Source organism: Pungitius pungitius, chromosome 16 (genome assembly GCF_949316345.1).
Source record: "Pungitius pungitius chromosome 16, fPunPun2.1, whole genome shotgun sequence".
Classification (NCBI taxonomy): Eukaryota; Metazoa; Chordata; class Actinopteri; order Perciformes; family Gasterosteidae; genus Pungitius; species Pungitius pungitius.
This window is the reverse complement of record NC_084915.1, coordinates 17,366,315-17,382,130: the sequence shown is the minus strand read 5'-3', so window position 1 is coordinate 17,382,130 and position 15,816 is coordinate 17,366,315. Positions and strand designations below refer to the sequence as shown.

Sequence of the window (15,816 nt, the reverse complement as noted above, 5' to 3'; positions counted from 1 at the left end):
TCACACCATCTATATTCGATGTGAGGACTTTAATGAAAGGATTAAATCAACCTCGAGGCCTCCCGGCAGACGCAAGCAAATTAAAGAACTCATCGACGGCCTTTTGACATTTAAGATTCATTTCCATCTCTGGTTCTTTTTCTGTGTGTGTGTGTGTGTGTTTTATTTTTGTTGTGAAAAAGCAGTGAAAGGGTGAAAAAGATCTCACCTTGCTGGCTCCGGGCAGCAGATGCAACTTGACGTAAGGGTCGGAGAGCCCGTTGTGGTCCATGGGCTTGAGTCCCTGTGAAGGAAACACAGCGCGGAGACAATGAGACGGACAGACCGGAGGGAAGAGACGTCCTCGTCATCACAACTCTATTTAGTGCCCTTTTATCCTCAGATGGTTTCAGCGCGGTGCGTCCTCAGTCCCCCTGCGTCTCTTGGTGGGCGGGTTGCGTCTTTGTGGTCACTCAAAGTGACCACAAAGACGACAATTGGTCCGTGGCTCTTCGTGACCTCGGCTGGGCGAAGTCTCGGAGGACTTTCAGCGTTTCGTCCAATAAAAACGTCAGGAACTCAAGTTTGGCCTTTTGTCCGGTTTCCCTCAACACCTTCATTCCTAGTTATTTGCATTGCAAGGATTTCCTTTTGTTTCTTCCTTTTTTAGTTTTTCTTTGCTGTGAATCCTCTGCACACACAACAATGAAGCTGAAAACATGACACATAAAACCTCACGATGAAAGGATTCCACTTCTCGTCTGGCAAATAATAAACACCCCACATCCACCAAATTAGCCGCGAGGTCCAATTATCTCAATCCCAGTTCCATTAGTCTAATTGCTCCCAGTCTTTATGGTTCTTTCTTTAATGGATCAGGAAGAGGAAAAAAACAAAACAAATGTGACGTCCACTCGCCCACAATTACCCGGCTTAGCAGAGGAGCTCGCCACTCGGCCGGAGGAGCTGGCAGCGGAACGGCAACGCCGCCTTCTGAGGCGACACGCCGCCTTCTGAGGCGACACGCCGCCTTCTGAGGCGACACGCCGCCTTCTGAGGCGACACGCCGCCCGACGAGGCGACACGGCGCCAGGATTCATCATTGGGGGATCATTTTAATCACACCGTCCCCAAATCTATATCGACTAATCACTCACACCTGTAAACAGGTGGGCCATAATCTGCATGTACACCCCCCCCCACCCCACCCCCGAGCTGCATCAGTGTTGTTAGGGGGCCGTATGGTAATAGATTGATTGGAATAATAGGTTTTCTGATCGGCTGGATCCGGTTCAGACCTCGCTGCTCGCGCAGCTTAATTGGCGTCAGTGTAAAGTAATTAGCTGAAGCAGACGAGCTTATCAAAGGTCCTCATCAAGTCTCTTCTCTCATCTGCAGCGTTTAGATCTCAAAACTGTGGAGGAGGGAAGAACAGAAATAGGACTTGCTGGAAGTTTCTTAGAATAACTGCACTTTTCGGCCCAGTCGGCAGAATGAAAAGTGTTCACTTCATACTGTACTGTGATTATCTATGAGTCACAGCCTGTGCATTGAGATGGAAGCATCGCATCTTTTATATCGTAATATTTGATCTACCTTTGAAATGAATATGTTACTGGAGTTTCCGCCTCCAGAGGAATGAAAGCGGTGTGAAAACAGCTCGGAGGGAATCCGAGCGCCGACATTCACTCTGATCCTCAATCTGGGCACTCGCCGTGACCCTTTCTCCCCAATCTTCTCTCTCATTTCCTCCTCCCTGCGGCCGCATGCGGCTCCACGCCACGCGCTTGATCTGAATTGCAGACACTCGTTTGTTTTTCCCCTCTTTTTTGCAAAAAAACAAACCAAACAAAACAAAAACAACCCAGCAGCTGAAATTGCACGTGTGCCTCGGCGTGTGTCGGTGGTCGTTCCGTCGTGATGCTGCTCCACGCGGTCCAACGGAGAGGCCCGTGCCCAACACTCGGTTCATCATCATTACCCACGTTTGGAGGAAAATGGCCGGTGTGAATGAGGCAGATGTGCGACATGCATCAGCGTGTACACACACACGCACACACACCTCCCATCTCACACTCACACTGTTGCTGAGAATGAAGCAATAATTGCATAATGTTAACCATTGGCCAGTGTGCTGCAGAAGTACCAGTAAAAAGAACCAGTACTATTGAGACGTTTGCCCTGCGAGTGTGTTTTATAGCCTCCTCTTTATCTTCAGTGAGTCCCACACAGGTGCTCGTTTCCCACAGCCGGGGGCATACGTCTTCATTACCATATCTGACTGCCCCGGTAACAGGGGGGCCGGGGGGGGGGCATCAATCACCGGGGCCAGCAGAGGACAGGAGGGATGAGACGGGGCATTGATCTCACCCAGAAGGAGCTGACACACAGTGGTGTTAAAGAAGGGGTTAAGGCCACGCGGGCCACCTGGGAACAGCTGGGGGGGCAGATGGGTCCCGCTCGTCACCAATGAATGTCAACGGTGGTAATCGAGAGGCTTAAGATGGAGTAGGAGGGGAGGGGGAGACGGGGGGAGGGGGGGGGGCATCGTTATTGAAGTGAGATAAGGAACAAAGTTTTCCTCTTAATGTGTCACATCTTAAGGGACACAAAGTAGCACAATGATTGAAATCCATATTTCAGTAAGCTAGTGAGTGCCTTATTTCTCTACTTAATCTTTTTCATATTGATTTGTCAATCAAAATGTAAATTTCAATGTGGCCTCGAGAGATTAATATGACAGAACACCGTTGAAGGCTTTGAGCTGAATAAATTTTGTTTTAGTAAAACCAAAACTATGAATTACCACGACGAATTAAAAAGAACTACCTGAACAGCGCGATTCATGCCGTGGAAACGCTTCTTTTAGGGAGGGGGGGGGGGGGGCGTGTCTCTTCTTAATGAATCAGTAAATCGGTCGACCTTTTGGTGCGTTGTAATCAATCACCGCATCGCCTCCTCCTCACTATTTGTTCTCAAAGTATTTGCGGATAAACGAGTCGACCTCGTCTCAGCGAGTCATTATTCACAGAGTGCAGTCATTTACAGCCAGAAGAGACGGAACACCACCGGGGGTGGGGGGGGATGGAGGGGGGGGCGGGGGTCACTGGGTCTTGAGTGTATTGATCAGGTGGGGGCTGGTTGGGATTTGAGCTTATCGACTTAGCGACTTACCTTCTTGTATCTGGGGATAGGAAGCTGTTTTTTTTTTTTTTTTCGGAGACGACGATGCATGCAGAGGAAAGGTGGAGGAGAAGAAGAAAGATAACATTGATCGTGTGAAATTAAAGTCGGAGCAATAAAACAAACATGCAGAGAATGGGAAGAAGCAGGCGGTGCAGCAGTGGATAAAGTCTATAAAGTCTAGAATATTTCTCTGTTTGCTCACCTGTTTGTTTCCAGCTTTTAGTGAATCGTAGTTTGGGGCAACAAATGGCAGCAGGCCACGAAAGCTTCGAAATAGGATCACTTCCACACAACTCTCTTTAAAATAATACTAACAACCTGAGCATGCTAACCAGGTTACACCACCCGCCTACATGCTTCAGCTTTAAGATGATGTATGCCTCATTCCCGGGCCGCGCCTATATTGCCCCCCCCCCACCACCCCCACCTAGCCCGGCTTGAGAGGAAGAAGTTGAGCTGACGACGCACAAACTCATCAATCCTCTGTTTGGAGGAAAGGCCGACAAAGACGGCTTCGGTCCGGGACTCGACAGCAGCCGTGTTAGCGGTAAGATAAGATACGATATGAATCACAATTGATTTCTGCCGTTGCCATGACGCATCAGCTTCATCCTTTCTGAAAAGCCTCCGTTGGACTTTTCATCAATATTTAGTGACAAGTTGAACAATAGGAATAAAGTATTTCTCACTCGCTGCTTTTTACTGGGATTAAAAAGAGACGAAGGCAAGTTGTTATTCAAAAGCTTTTCAACGTAAAAAACAGCGACACAAAAACAGATACCAACACAGATAATGAACACAAAAGAGCCTGCGTGTGCGTGTGTGTGAGTGTGTGTCTGCTCCCACACACCCACTCCCACACACCCACTCATGTGTGGATTGCAGTGGAGTCTTGAGGTAGGTTGCAGTGGGGTCTTGAGGTAGGTTGCAGTGGGGTCTTGAGGTAGGTTGCAGTGGGGTCTTGAGGTAGGTTGCAGTGGAGTCTTGAGGTAGGTTGCAGTGGAGTCTTGAGGTAGGTTGCAGTGGGGTCTTGAGGTAGGTTGCAGTGGAGTCTTGAGGTAGGTTGCAGTGGAGTCTTGAGGTAGGTTGCAGTGGAGTCTTGAGGTAGGTTGCAGTGGTGTCTTGAGGTAGGTTGCAGTGGGGTCTTGAGGTAGGTTGCAGTGGAGTCTTGAGGTAGGTTGCAGTGGAGTCTTGAGGTAGGTTGCAGTGGGGTCTTGAGGTAGGTTGCAGTGGAGTCTTGAGGTAGGTTGCAGTGGAGTCTTGAGGTAGGTTGCAGTGGAGTCTTGAGGTAGGTTGCAGTGGAGTCTTGAGGTGGGTTGCAGTGGAGTCTTGAGGTGGGTTGCAGTGGAGTCTTGAGGTAGGTTGCAGTGCGGGCAGCGCAGTAAACAAGCCTGGGATCTGCAATTGAATAGTGAGACGTCGTCTGTTTCAATGACCGGGGGGGGGGGCCTCGCCTCTACAATAACAGCCCGCCGCTGTGATACCTCCATAACCTGACGTAAGAATTCTTGGGCTCCCTGAGGACGAACCCTGAGGGCTGCTGGTCCTAATAGACAGAGGACGGAATCCCAGAGTCCTTTGGGGCCAGAGCAGCAACAGGGCTGGATTTCCCTCCTTTTTTTGCTTCCGGGAGTTGAGAGTGAGAAACGAAGAAAGAAAGGGATCCATCTTTAGACTTTTAACACCTTCTATTATCCACGATCCAAACAGATCGTTCCGGGAGACATAAAACAGACCTCAGATCAGCTGTGGCGAGAGACAATGCACAGATGTCAAAACCTTTCCCACTCACACAGCTCTTTGTTTCTCTGTAGTTGGTATGTTACTATTTAAACTACACCTTACGCATGAGAGCCTGGGTCAGCTCTTATTATACCGTATCTGCTTTTCGTCCAAGGAATACATATCTTGTGTATATATTATATACTGTAAGTATATACTGTATAGGCAAGTTTCCTGCTCTGACTTATATAATATATGAAGACCTTGAAGGGATTTAATACAAGATATGAAGTGTGTTTTAAGACTTTTCATTGTTTGCTAACGCTGTAGCTGACAAGAACTCGGCCCGCCGATGTTGCCGTAGCAACAGAACGGCAATGAAAATGTCCACGTCGACATGCAGGACTCCAATATCTCCCAGTCAGAAACTCGCTGTTTCTTTCACTAGGGGTGAGCTCAGGCAACACCAGTCAGCTTGTGGTGGGAGGGGGGGGGGTGGTCTACCTGAAGAACCGGCTGAAGTGAGAGGAAGTGAAGCCCGGAGGAGCCTCAAGGAGCCTCAAGGAGCCTCGCATCCTTCAGTGTCTGCACTTCCTCTTACCGGCACAAGCAAATTCAGCTCACTTGCATCACTTCGATACTGTATTGAGGCATTTTTAAAAATGTGTGTGGACGCATCTTTGCATCCGTTCGGTTAAATTAGACGACACATGTTTCCACTTTGTATGCAAGGCGCCTCAGGATGGACCCGATGACAAACGTCATGATGAACAGTGTTTAGTCAGCGGGGCGCTTTGAGAAGGTTGTGACGTCGGTTTCAACGGCAGCTCTGCTGTGGCTCCGTGTCACCGAGCAGAGCACCTTGATCTTCAACGTAACGACGCGCCGGATTCATTACAGCATTTGGTTATCTCGGCCTTTTCGCCCAATTAGTTATTGACCGTTGAACCTGAGCTGCAGGCCTCTCGCGCTCTCTCCCGCCTCTGCGGGGCGAGCGAGCCGTGAAGTGGCGACTCGGTGAGTCATCGGCGAGTCTCGAACCCCTCGACGGCCCGTTTGCTGCGTGGAAGGAGACGCGGAAGAAAGGAAGCCTCGCGGGTTCAAGAAACGTGTGACATTATTGAGTAAAAGCTCTGAGTCGATCTGTACGATTCAACACAATCTCACAGGGAGAAGCAGGGAGAAGACCGAACTCTTTATCTGCGTTCGTTCCCCCCCCCCCACCCCCCGCGACTGGTCACTCTGAGCAACGTCCCCATCTCCCCCAACGACCACGCGCGCGTACTCCCATTTTAACTTAATCAAAGCCTATTTCGAGGGGCTAAATGGATTTATTTCCATCACGTGAGCCGTCGTGATGGATGCGGCATGCTTCGCTTCCTGCGTTATCGACGCACTGACGCTGGCCAGGTGACGCTGTGAGTTGAAGGCTTTAATAAGTCAACAACAAAGAAAAAAAGATTTCTGATGACTAAGTGTCACTTAGTAACCCAATGGTTACAAGTAGCATGAGGCTAAAGCTAATGTGAGGCAAGCAAAGAGGTGAAACGTCCCATTAAAATAAACGTATCTAAACTGGAATCACTTCACATAATGAGTGAATATCAACCTGCGACCGCTCTTAATAACGGTGTGTTTGATCGACGCATGCAGACATGCTTCATCGCGGCTCGCCGGTGCACATTTTGTGGTCACAACCCTCCCGAGCTCGTTAGAAACGGACTGTGATGTCACGGCGAGCAGCGGCTCACAGTCGACGGGAAATAGATAGATCGTAGATATCCCTCAAAGACTAAAGGTCAAAGAGAAATCCCCAAGGGGACGGGAGAGGTTATTTTACCTCGTTAGTACCCCTCATTAAAAAAAAAAACCCACTAAAGGGTAATAATGGAATACTTGTGGCTCTCCAGCAGTTGACACGAGGAGGTGAAGCATTTAATTACACGTTAACCAGAGTCCGCGACTGTTTGTCCTCATTACTCCGAGCCACGTCTCCATTTCCACCCACAAAGTGGATTAACCGCTCGGTAAGAAACTCACGGAGTCTCTGCCTTTTAAATTGCTCCACCGCAACCTTTGAGGAAATATTTTAGACGGCTTCCTCGGTGTCCACGAGAGCTTCATTAGGACGTTGCAGAACGCATCAGAACCGAGGCGTGTTCCTGTGAGCGTTGGTTGTTTGGAGCGGCGAGGGACCCGAGTCACGCCGACGGCAACTAAAGCAAAATCGTGTTACCGCACGATGTTCAGTCTGTGTTATAATAGGAGAGATGGAGAGAGGGCGAAGTGCTGAGCCGCTGATTGGCAGCTTAATTGAAGGGACAATAAAGCTGGTGGCGGGAATGAAGGGACAATAAACGGCCTTGAATGCACGAGGTGAGGAGAGGAGCTCCGTTAAAGCGCTTTGCGCGACGTCACACACATGGAACTTAATAATTCAAATAATTAAAAGTTCTCAAGAAAAGGAAGTCGAGACCTCAAACTTTTAAAAAAACAAACAAAATTGCAGTTGGAGAGGCTCAATGTGTGATGTGAGGGTTAGGGTTGGGGGTAACCTAAGGGGTAACCCTAACCTTCTCTCTCCAACGCCATTACTGCTTCCCCATTACGAAACACTAACCAGAGAAGAATGATCAGAATTTAGTGTTTCACTTTCTCTCTTTCTTCCATGAGCTCCAATCAGAGAAACCATTAACTGAGGTTCTCTCAATCCCCGGGTTATTTTTGAAGCCACTGCAGCAACAGAAAATAATCCCCAAAAAACGTTCCATACGTTATTTCAGGGAGTAAAAGACATCATTTCTTTTCTGGCTGGCTGGGCAGCAGAGCAGTATAGAAAATAACCGCCATAAATCAAGATGGCACGATGCCCACCTCCGCCGTCCAACGCTGCCAAGACCGGCTCCTCCGATGCCACTTCCCTCCGCAGCCGACAGGAAGAGTTATGGCAGCTGGGGGGGGGGGGGGAAACGCCACTTTATCATAACAAGCGCAGTCGAGGGACTCGGACTCCACAATTATTAAAAAGTTAGATGTGGTTTGTTAATGCAGTCCAACCCGCCCATATGCTAGATGTTTGTATTATGTATTTACTGAATAATTCATCAATGCTAATCTGGTTTTCCATTACCCGGAGGAAGCCTGTAGGCAGCATTGATTCAGTCTAATCTTTTCTGATCCGGGCCCCTTCTGCCGCTCGCAGTGATTCAATGAAAAGTGTAAAAGTTGCTCTTTGAATTTAGATTATTTACAGTTGAATTTGGATCTGGACACATATTGAATACACGCATCCCTTGATTTAGCTTTTCCGCTCCGGTTTGCAACGCGTGCAACAAAAAGAAAGAATGAATGCGAATGCATTTTACTGAGCCATTAAGCCTGGAGGTAAATGCTGCGATGTCACCGTTAAGTTCCACATGCACCCGGGTGCCCACACCTGGGGGACCTTTCCCCACCTGCTGGCTCTTAATCACAGCTCTGTTGCAAAAAAAAGCATTTACAACCCCCGAAAGAGGACTCGAGCCCTGCACCTCCTGCTGCCCTCTCCGGCCTTCCTTCGTCGAGGAATCAAGTGAGATCTAAATATATGCATCGTCCCTCCGGCGTCTCATGGTTAGAAACAACACCATCACGCTCACAGGGCGTTATTAAAAATACACTCCCATCGTGAATGCTGCAGTGACTTTGTTTAACGTCATCGTGTTGAGTTGAGCTCCCGGGTCGGCCTCGTGCCGTCAGGCTCTGAACCCCAAACGTCTCGTCAGGAGAAAGAGAGACAAGGGAGACTGTGATTGGAGTTAATTGTTGAGTGAGAAGAACCGTGTTGCTGATCAAAAGAGAGAGCGCAGGGGATTGATTGTGGACCGATCACTGGATGCTGTCGGGCTCACGGAAACGATTGAAGAAATTCTGCTCTGCATTCATGAGATTCATGAGAAAAAGAAAAAAAAAGAGGGAAACGTGTAGGTTGTAAAGTGCAGCACGAGCAGGTTCACACCTCAAACACGGACAGATGGCGTTCTCACTACGGTGTGAGGGAATGTATTATTAATTTTAAAAAAATAGAGGAAAATTGAACTTAAAGGTCCACTCTGATGATGTGCTGTTTTTATTAAAACCTTCTCTTTGGTCGAGGTCAAAGTTTGACATTTCACCGACTGCCCGTCCAATGTGCATTGTCCTTCTTGCTCACTTTTGGTCTCCACCAATTCCAGAAATAATTTGAGATATATATATACTGTATATATATATATATATATATATATATATATGCGATGGTGATATATATATAAACATCTCCACAGTGGGACGTGTGAAGTCTCCATTCCTCCGCTTCCTGTTTGCCGGTGTACGCGTCCTCTGAAACGCAGAGGAGGGCCGCTGCTGAACTTCTTCACGTCTGACAGTTGAACTGAAACGTGTTGAAATGTCCGAAACGGCCTTTTGTCGCCTCGTGGTGAGGGTAAAGGGGTTTTCTATCAAAGCGAAATCTAAAGTTGATCCGAGCCCAGATGTGTGATGTCGGTGACGTGACCCCTGGGGGGACTCACCTTGGCTTTGTTGATGGTGCAGTTCAGTGCGTTGTTCTCCTGGTCGTACTGCAAACTGAATTCCAAGGTCCCCAACGTGGCTGTGAAGACGGAGCAGAAGGAGAGAGAGAAAAGGAAATGAGTGACAGGAGGGGCGGCTGGTTGTGGAGAGAAGGACCCCAAGCGGCTCCTCCTCCATCCTCCTCGGCAGGGCAATCATTGAACGTGTCCTCATTTTCAGGTTCAAAGTTCTCGTTTCATTTCGCACGTTACAGGTTCTTACAGATGGGATCGTGGATGTCTCATTATGTCCCATCAGAAAACACAGCAAGCCATCAAATCAAAATGGCGTATTTTGGATGTTTTTATATTTCCAACAGATGACGATGACGGTTATGGAAGCAAAACGGCCCAAAATCTGTTACATTGTTGCATGTGTTTTAATGTTTTAAAAAAAACCCTCTCTTTGAGCCGTTACCGTGGAGATTACAGTCTGGAGGGGGGTGACCCCTGAACTCCTGTCCCCCCCCCCTCGGCTCGTGTCCACAGTACCAACGGCGAGACGAAGAGCAACACGCCGCTGTGATAAAAATAACGCGCGCATGTCTGCGAGTGGGCGGCTCGAGTGTCGAATAGTGGAAATGGAAGAATGAACGTAGGACGTAGTTCAATGGTTACACTTCCAATGGGCTGCAGGCTGTTTACCAACCAACACATCAGTTAGATCCAAAAGTGACGATGATAAACGCTTAGTGAAGATCAGGAACTTTGAGGTGAGGTCCCTCGCAGAATTTCAAGTCGCTGTCAGGTTTCTTTTTCTTTGATGAGAAATCATAATTCCAGAATCGGAGGTTGAATTATCTCCATGGCAACCTTTCTCTCGCTCGAGGTGTGCGACGGCGCGTTGTTTGAGCCCCGGGCGGGAAGCGAGACCCCCCCCCCCACCCCACCCCTTCACCTCTCGCTTGATCTAATTAACCATCTTTTCTTCAGACCCCGAGGCCTCCCGCCTCCGCCGAAGCGGCGAGGTGCCGAGCGGTGAACTGAGGGCGATTCATGGCGTGACCTCGCGCTTTGTCCTTCCCAAATGGGTCGGTCATTTTCCCGGGTCGATGAAACGCTTCAGGAGCCACGATATTACGCGGAGGACGCGTGGGGGGGGGGGCGGATTTCACCCACTGATATTTGCTCCAGCAATGGAAACACCCATGGATTTGTAATTGCACTTATGGATACTGTAGTCGGCACCTCCTCCGTGCTTTGACTCCCCTGAAGAACCTCCGAATAGAATCGGCCCAAACGTAGCAGAGGAGCAATGAAATGTGGGAAGAGGCAGTGGTCGCTTTTTTAGAAGCGTGTGAATCATCAGATGTTTTCCTGACTAACTTAAATAAACAGAAAACTCAAACTGCAAAAGGATTCAAGATCCAAGACAAACACTCACAGTATAAGGGCAACCTGTCAATCACAAGGTAGCCCCGCCCTCAAGCGCACCCTGCTTCAATCTATTCGATTTTAGATGATCCATCGTTTACTAAATGCAAATCACGCTGTTTTGAAGAAGACTTGAAACTAGAGATTGAGACCATAAACTACAACGTTTACTGAGGGAATGAATCAATCAATCAATCAATCAACAAGGTTCTTCGGGCTTCACTCTCTTTTATCTGCCGTCTGCATTCGTATTTGTTGATCCTGAACATTCTCACTGACAGGGAAGCACAGAGGTTCCTCTGAGTGCGTCAGCTGGGACGAGCACATCGATTATGGAGCAAAATCTCGTCTGGTGACAAAGGAAAAGGAAAATGTTTAAGTAAAAAAATAGGGATGAGGGAACAGTTTGTCCTGCCATTCATTCATTCATTCATTCTAAGGATTCCGTCATGATGGAGGAACTGCTCCGATGTGTTTTGCGCTGCAGATGCTTGATCCATCTGGAGACCCCAGTAAGACGCTCTGAACTGGGGGAATAGAACAAAAGTGGAATCTCCTGCTGTGCCTCCACATTTCTGTGACTTTCAGAAAAAAGACTGATAAGAAAGCTGATGGGTTTAACTCAATTTGCGAGGCCACTTGACAGCCGTAATAACCCAATTATCTGCAAAGAATCACAAAAGACCATTTCTTTCAAAGAAAGTAATACATTAACAGAATAATTATTGGAGCGAGGTCTTCAGATGCTTCTCTGAAACATCTCGCTTCGAGGTTCATGCTTTCCTGTCCCTCACCGTGACCTCATCAGGTAAAACACGCTCAGTTCATACGTGGGAATAAAAACACGGCAGGTGGCGCTGCGGTGAGGCCGCTGTTATTAAACGCGGGAGATGAATGAGGCCGCTTGTGGTCGTTTCCCGGGGCAACACAGGACGACGAGCGTGGTCGCCGTGTGCAGCCACCTCTGCTTGAAACAACGGGCCGAGCCTCCAACGGGGGGTTTCTTTGTTTCAAACCCGTTGCCCCATAAGAGGGGGATCCGAACCCTACGCCTACGTGCACCTTGGAGCCCGACTTCTGAGTGTCGACCCTGCCGGGCGCGGCCCGTGAACTCCGCGGGCCCGTTCGCGCTTCGTGGGCTCGCTCAGGTGGAACTGAAGTGCAATCAGGGTGCCGTTAAATAGCTGAAAGTCGGCGTTCAAGTGCTCACGCGCCAGTGTTTAGGGATTTTTGACCCCAGCCTTCAGATCTCAGCGGGGTTTTTTTACGATGAAGTGGGTTCATGGAGGGTAATTGTGTGAAACCTGATGGAAACTCTCCCACTTCTTCCTCCCACAGAGGAAGTCATTTCATTTCAGATAGTTCATGACCTCACACATTTGCACGTTATGAAGGACTAAGATTCCCAAAACACTGTTATTCTTTTAGATTAGAGTTCGTATTCACTCACAACCACTCTGACTTTAATACGTCTCAATTTTGGCCGCCACTTAGAGACTGAAGTTAAACTGAAGAAGAGAAGTTACCACACCAGTATATTCAATATATAGCCTTCTAAAGATAGCAGCATAATACATTTAGATATAGTTCCAAGCATATAGTTCCAAGCTCCTTAACAACTGTAAATCCAATGAAGAATCCAATTTTGAATTAAAAGGCGTGATTTGTTTCCAGATGGATTTATTTTTATTCACAAGAACAAACAAGGACAAAGAGCTTAGATGAGGGTAATTCAAGTTGAATATGCCTAATAAACCAAAGAACTGCTTGGTTTATTAACCTGGAAAAGAATGATCTGCTGAGTTATTGATTTCTCAGTCAGAGGGAAAAGTGTTTTTGGGCTCCATGGCATCGTAAGAAGGAACCGAAAATTGCATTTCCCCCATTTGGTCGCTATATCAAATTTGCTTCAGACCGCGGTGCTCTTCCTGAGGGCCTTCACGGCCAGCTGTGCTGTTACCATGACAACAATCAACTTTCACTGTTGTACCTCTGGTACATTTCTACCTGCAAAGCGCTCACATCCTTCCTCTGGGTCCAAAATCATGGGAGCAGCCGACCCTCTGCTTCTTTTTCATCATCACCAGCTGGATTTACATCAACATGTTCTCCACAAAAACACCGGGCAGGAGAAGGGGGGGGGGGGGGGTCACATCCCTGTATGGGAGCAGAGGTCAGCCTCCTGTTGATTACTACAGCCGCTGGAGCGTGACACGTCCCCCCCCCCCCCCAGACTCCCGGCATTAGATCCGCGTCTGTAGAATGTAGCTGTGGTGCGCAGAGCGTGACATTAACAGATAAAGGATGAACTTGTTTTAGCTCGGCCCAGTGATGAAGTCTCACCGAGGGAGGGGGGGGGGTGTCAAAGATGCAAAGCTGGTTATGGTCAGGCATCAGTACTGGAACTCGCACATTCCAGTCGGACGAACCGATGGAGTTCCTTCCAGTTGTCATGGAGACGGATCTCCAGACACACCAGCTGACTGGCTGCTGGTCCATGCGGAACCACACTGTTGGCTTTTTGGCTTTTTGGCAGAATCAGGTTCGTTCTTTGTCTTTTTCCTCAAACCCAAGCCGGGGCGAGTGGGGGTGATTAGGACCCTCCCCCAGAGGAGGGGGCGGAGGGGGGCGGGGGGGGCACATCTGTATTACAGCCCAGGCAGCTGGAGCTCAGGTCCGTCTACGAGGCCAAATGGCCTGTGAATCCCTGCGTGGCGGGCGCGTGGCGGCTCATAACTCATCATAACTCGACGGCCCTGAACGCCGCCTCTTTGTTCGAGCGGCGTCTCGCGAAGGCGGCGGCGCTTTCTTCTCCCTCTCAAATTGCCTTTCTGTTAGTTTTTGATGAAGCTGCGAGCTGGCAGCATCAATACTCCAATTTATCTAGTTTGGAATAAAGGTCGGCTGATTACGGATCTGGAGGCTGGAGATGACTTGAATTAGGACTCCATCCTTAAAACCCTGCTACATAATAAACTAATCTCTTGTAGATTATAGCTCGAAACAAACGCAGGTGAACGGCAGATTTAAGATGTTGGAGTGTCCCCTGATTATAAAGGGTCTTACGCTTGGGGACCAGCCCTGTCCTCTAGGTGACCTTGACTCCCATCGATCAGTTCTTTCAAGTTGAGGCTTTATCACAGAAATATGACAGTTTATGGAATAGATGTCCCCCCCCCCCTCCCTTAGTGAACCTAGCGGGCGTCAACATCTCTGTGAGAGGTTTAGGGTTGATGATGTAGCTCGTAGGAGATAAAATGCTGGTTTGTTGTCTGTTTCTTAGAAGATAACGTCAATTAAGTTGATTGATTTTTGCTCTGCAGGGATTGGACGATGATGAAGAGTTGGCCAGTTGGCAACCAGACAATCTTTTTTTATTTTTCTATTTCTTTTGGGTTATTCCGTTGCTCTGAGGTTCTGACGGATTGACCTGCACCTTCCTGGTTTAAACGCAACATCAAACGAGGGGAGCGATTTCTTCATGCGCCTTGGCCGCGAGGCAATGACAGAACTGCGAGGGGTCACTTTGTGAAAGGTCAACAGGTCACCGATGGTGGAGCTACGGCTCTTAAGTTAATACCGTGCAGGTGATGATGAAATAGCAGGCTGTATTTAGGCTCCCTGCCGTGTGCTGGGCATCAGTTGTTGTTGCTTTATATGCGGTACAATGGGTGGGGGCGGTTGTGTTTGTTTCTTTTTGTAATTATCAATGCGATGTTTTCATTGTGACGGCTCGTGGAAGAAGAGCTCCTAATAAGATGATTAAATCAACAACAGATGGATCGAATTCCAATTTACTCAGAGTTTCAAAACCTGTCTCAGCGTGAGGAATCTCTCTCTCTCTCTCCTCTTTATCTCCTGATTTTAGGGCCTTCCTCCATCTCCATGATGCAGGAGTAATGAATTATCGTTTTCTTCTCCCTAATCCACTTCTAAAATACAGTCCATGACACACACACACACACACAAACACACACACTGTGATAAAGCATCGCTAGCTGAGCTCCATTCGGCAGATGCATGTCGTTTTAATACAAATAAATGTTAATGCTCCGAAGACGGGCGGCGTGATGGATGCAGCGCTTAATCTTTGTGTCTGATCAGTGGTGGGAATCGACTGTGAGGCCCTGAATCCGCGTGCAGATACCATAGAAGAAGAAGAAGACTTCAAATAGGCTGGTGTCTAAAGGATCAAATGGATATCTCTCCTTCTTAGTTTTCTTTCTGATATTTTGTCCACATGGCAGACGTCCCCTGTCCGTCGTCGCGGAGACGCAGGGACCCGCCCACTTGTCTGTGTGTTTTTTCTCATGAATCTTCACTGTATGGTAACTCGTGGCAACAGAGTGTAGATAAAGTCAGACAGCATCCGACATGAACGTCTATTTTCAGAGGAGCTGGCTTCCTCCACGGTGCAGAATATCTCCGCTACGAGTGCGTGTGTGTGTGTGCGTGTGCGTGTGTGTGTGTGCGTGTGTGTGTGTGTGTTAGGGCGCATAGTGTTCTGTCTTTTCTCTGTCAGGGACCTGTCACACACACACACACACAGGGTGCTTTTTACCCTGCAGTGGATCAGCCCATTTGACAGTAATCCCATCTATCTATCATCATGTTTCTTTTTTTTTCGGCGCGCTTGTTGTCGTATCTCGACATCGCCGCCCGTGTTGCCGTCCGTGATGCTGCTGCGACGTGCTGCGGCTCGCTTTGCGGCCTGCTCGGGCCCCGCGTGTGGACCGATCGCAGCCCGCATGTTTTCCACTACGCAAAAAACCCCGTGATGAAGTATCTGCAAGGGTTGATGAGGTTGTGTACTTTGTGTACTTTGTGGACTCAGCACTAACATGTGTATATTTGTATCTTTAATTACTGTGTATTACAGCATCTTATGCTACAGTGTATTATTGTATATTTTATTACTGTGTATTACAGCATCTTATGCTACAGTGTATTATTGTATCTTTTATTA

General features: G+C 48.2%; 1 protein-coding gene across 1 annotated transcript in view; it reads right to left on the bottom strand.

Annotated features, from left to right (window-relative positions):
• Positions 1-15,816, bottom strand: part of doc2b (double C2-like domains, beta) — a 48,282-nt gene that overhangs the window by 13,670 nt on the left and 18,796 nt on the right. Inside the window, exons 2-3 of the mRNA XM_037467995.2 lie at positions 9,438-9,517; positions 209-283 (exon numbers count right to left, since the gene is read on the bottom strand). Of these exons, the coding sequence (XP_037323892.1) occupies positions 209-283; positions 9,438-9,517 (155 nt within the window). The remainder of the gene's footprint in view (positions 1-208; positions 284-9,437; positions 9,518-15,816) is intronic.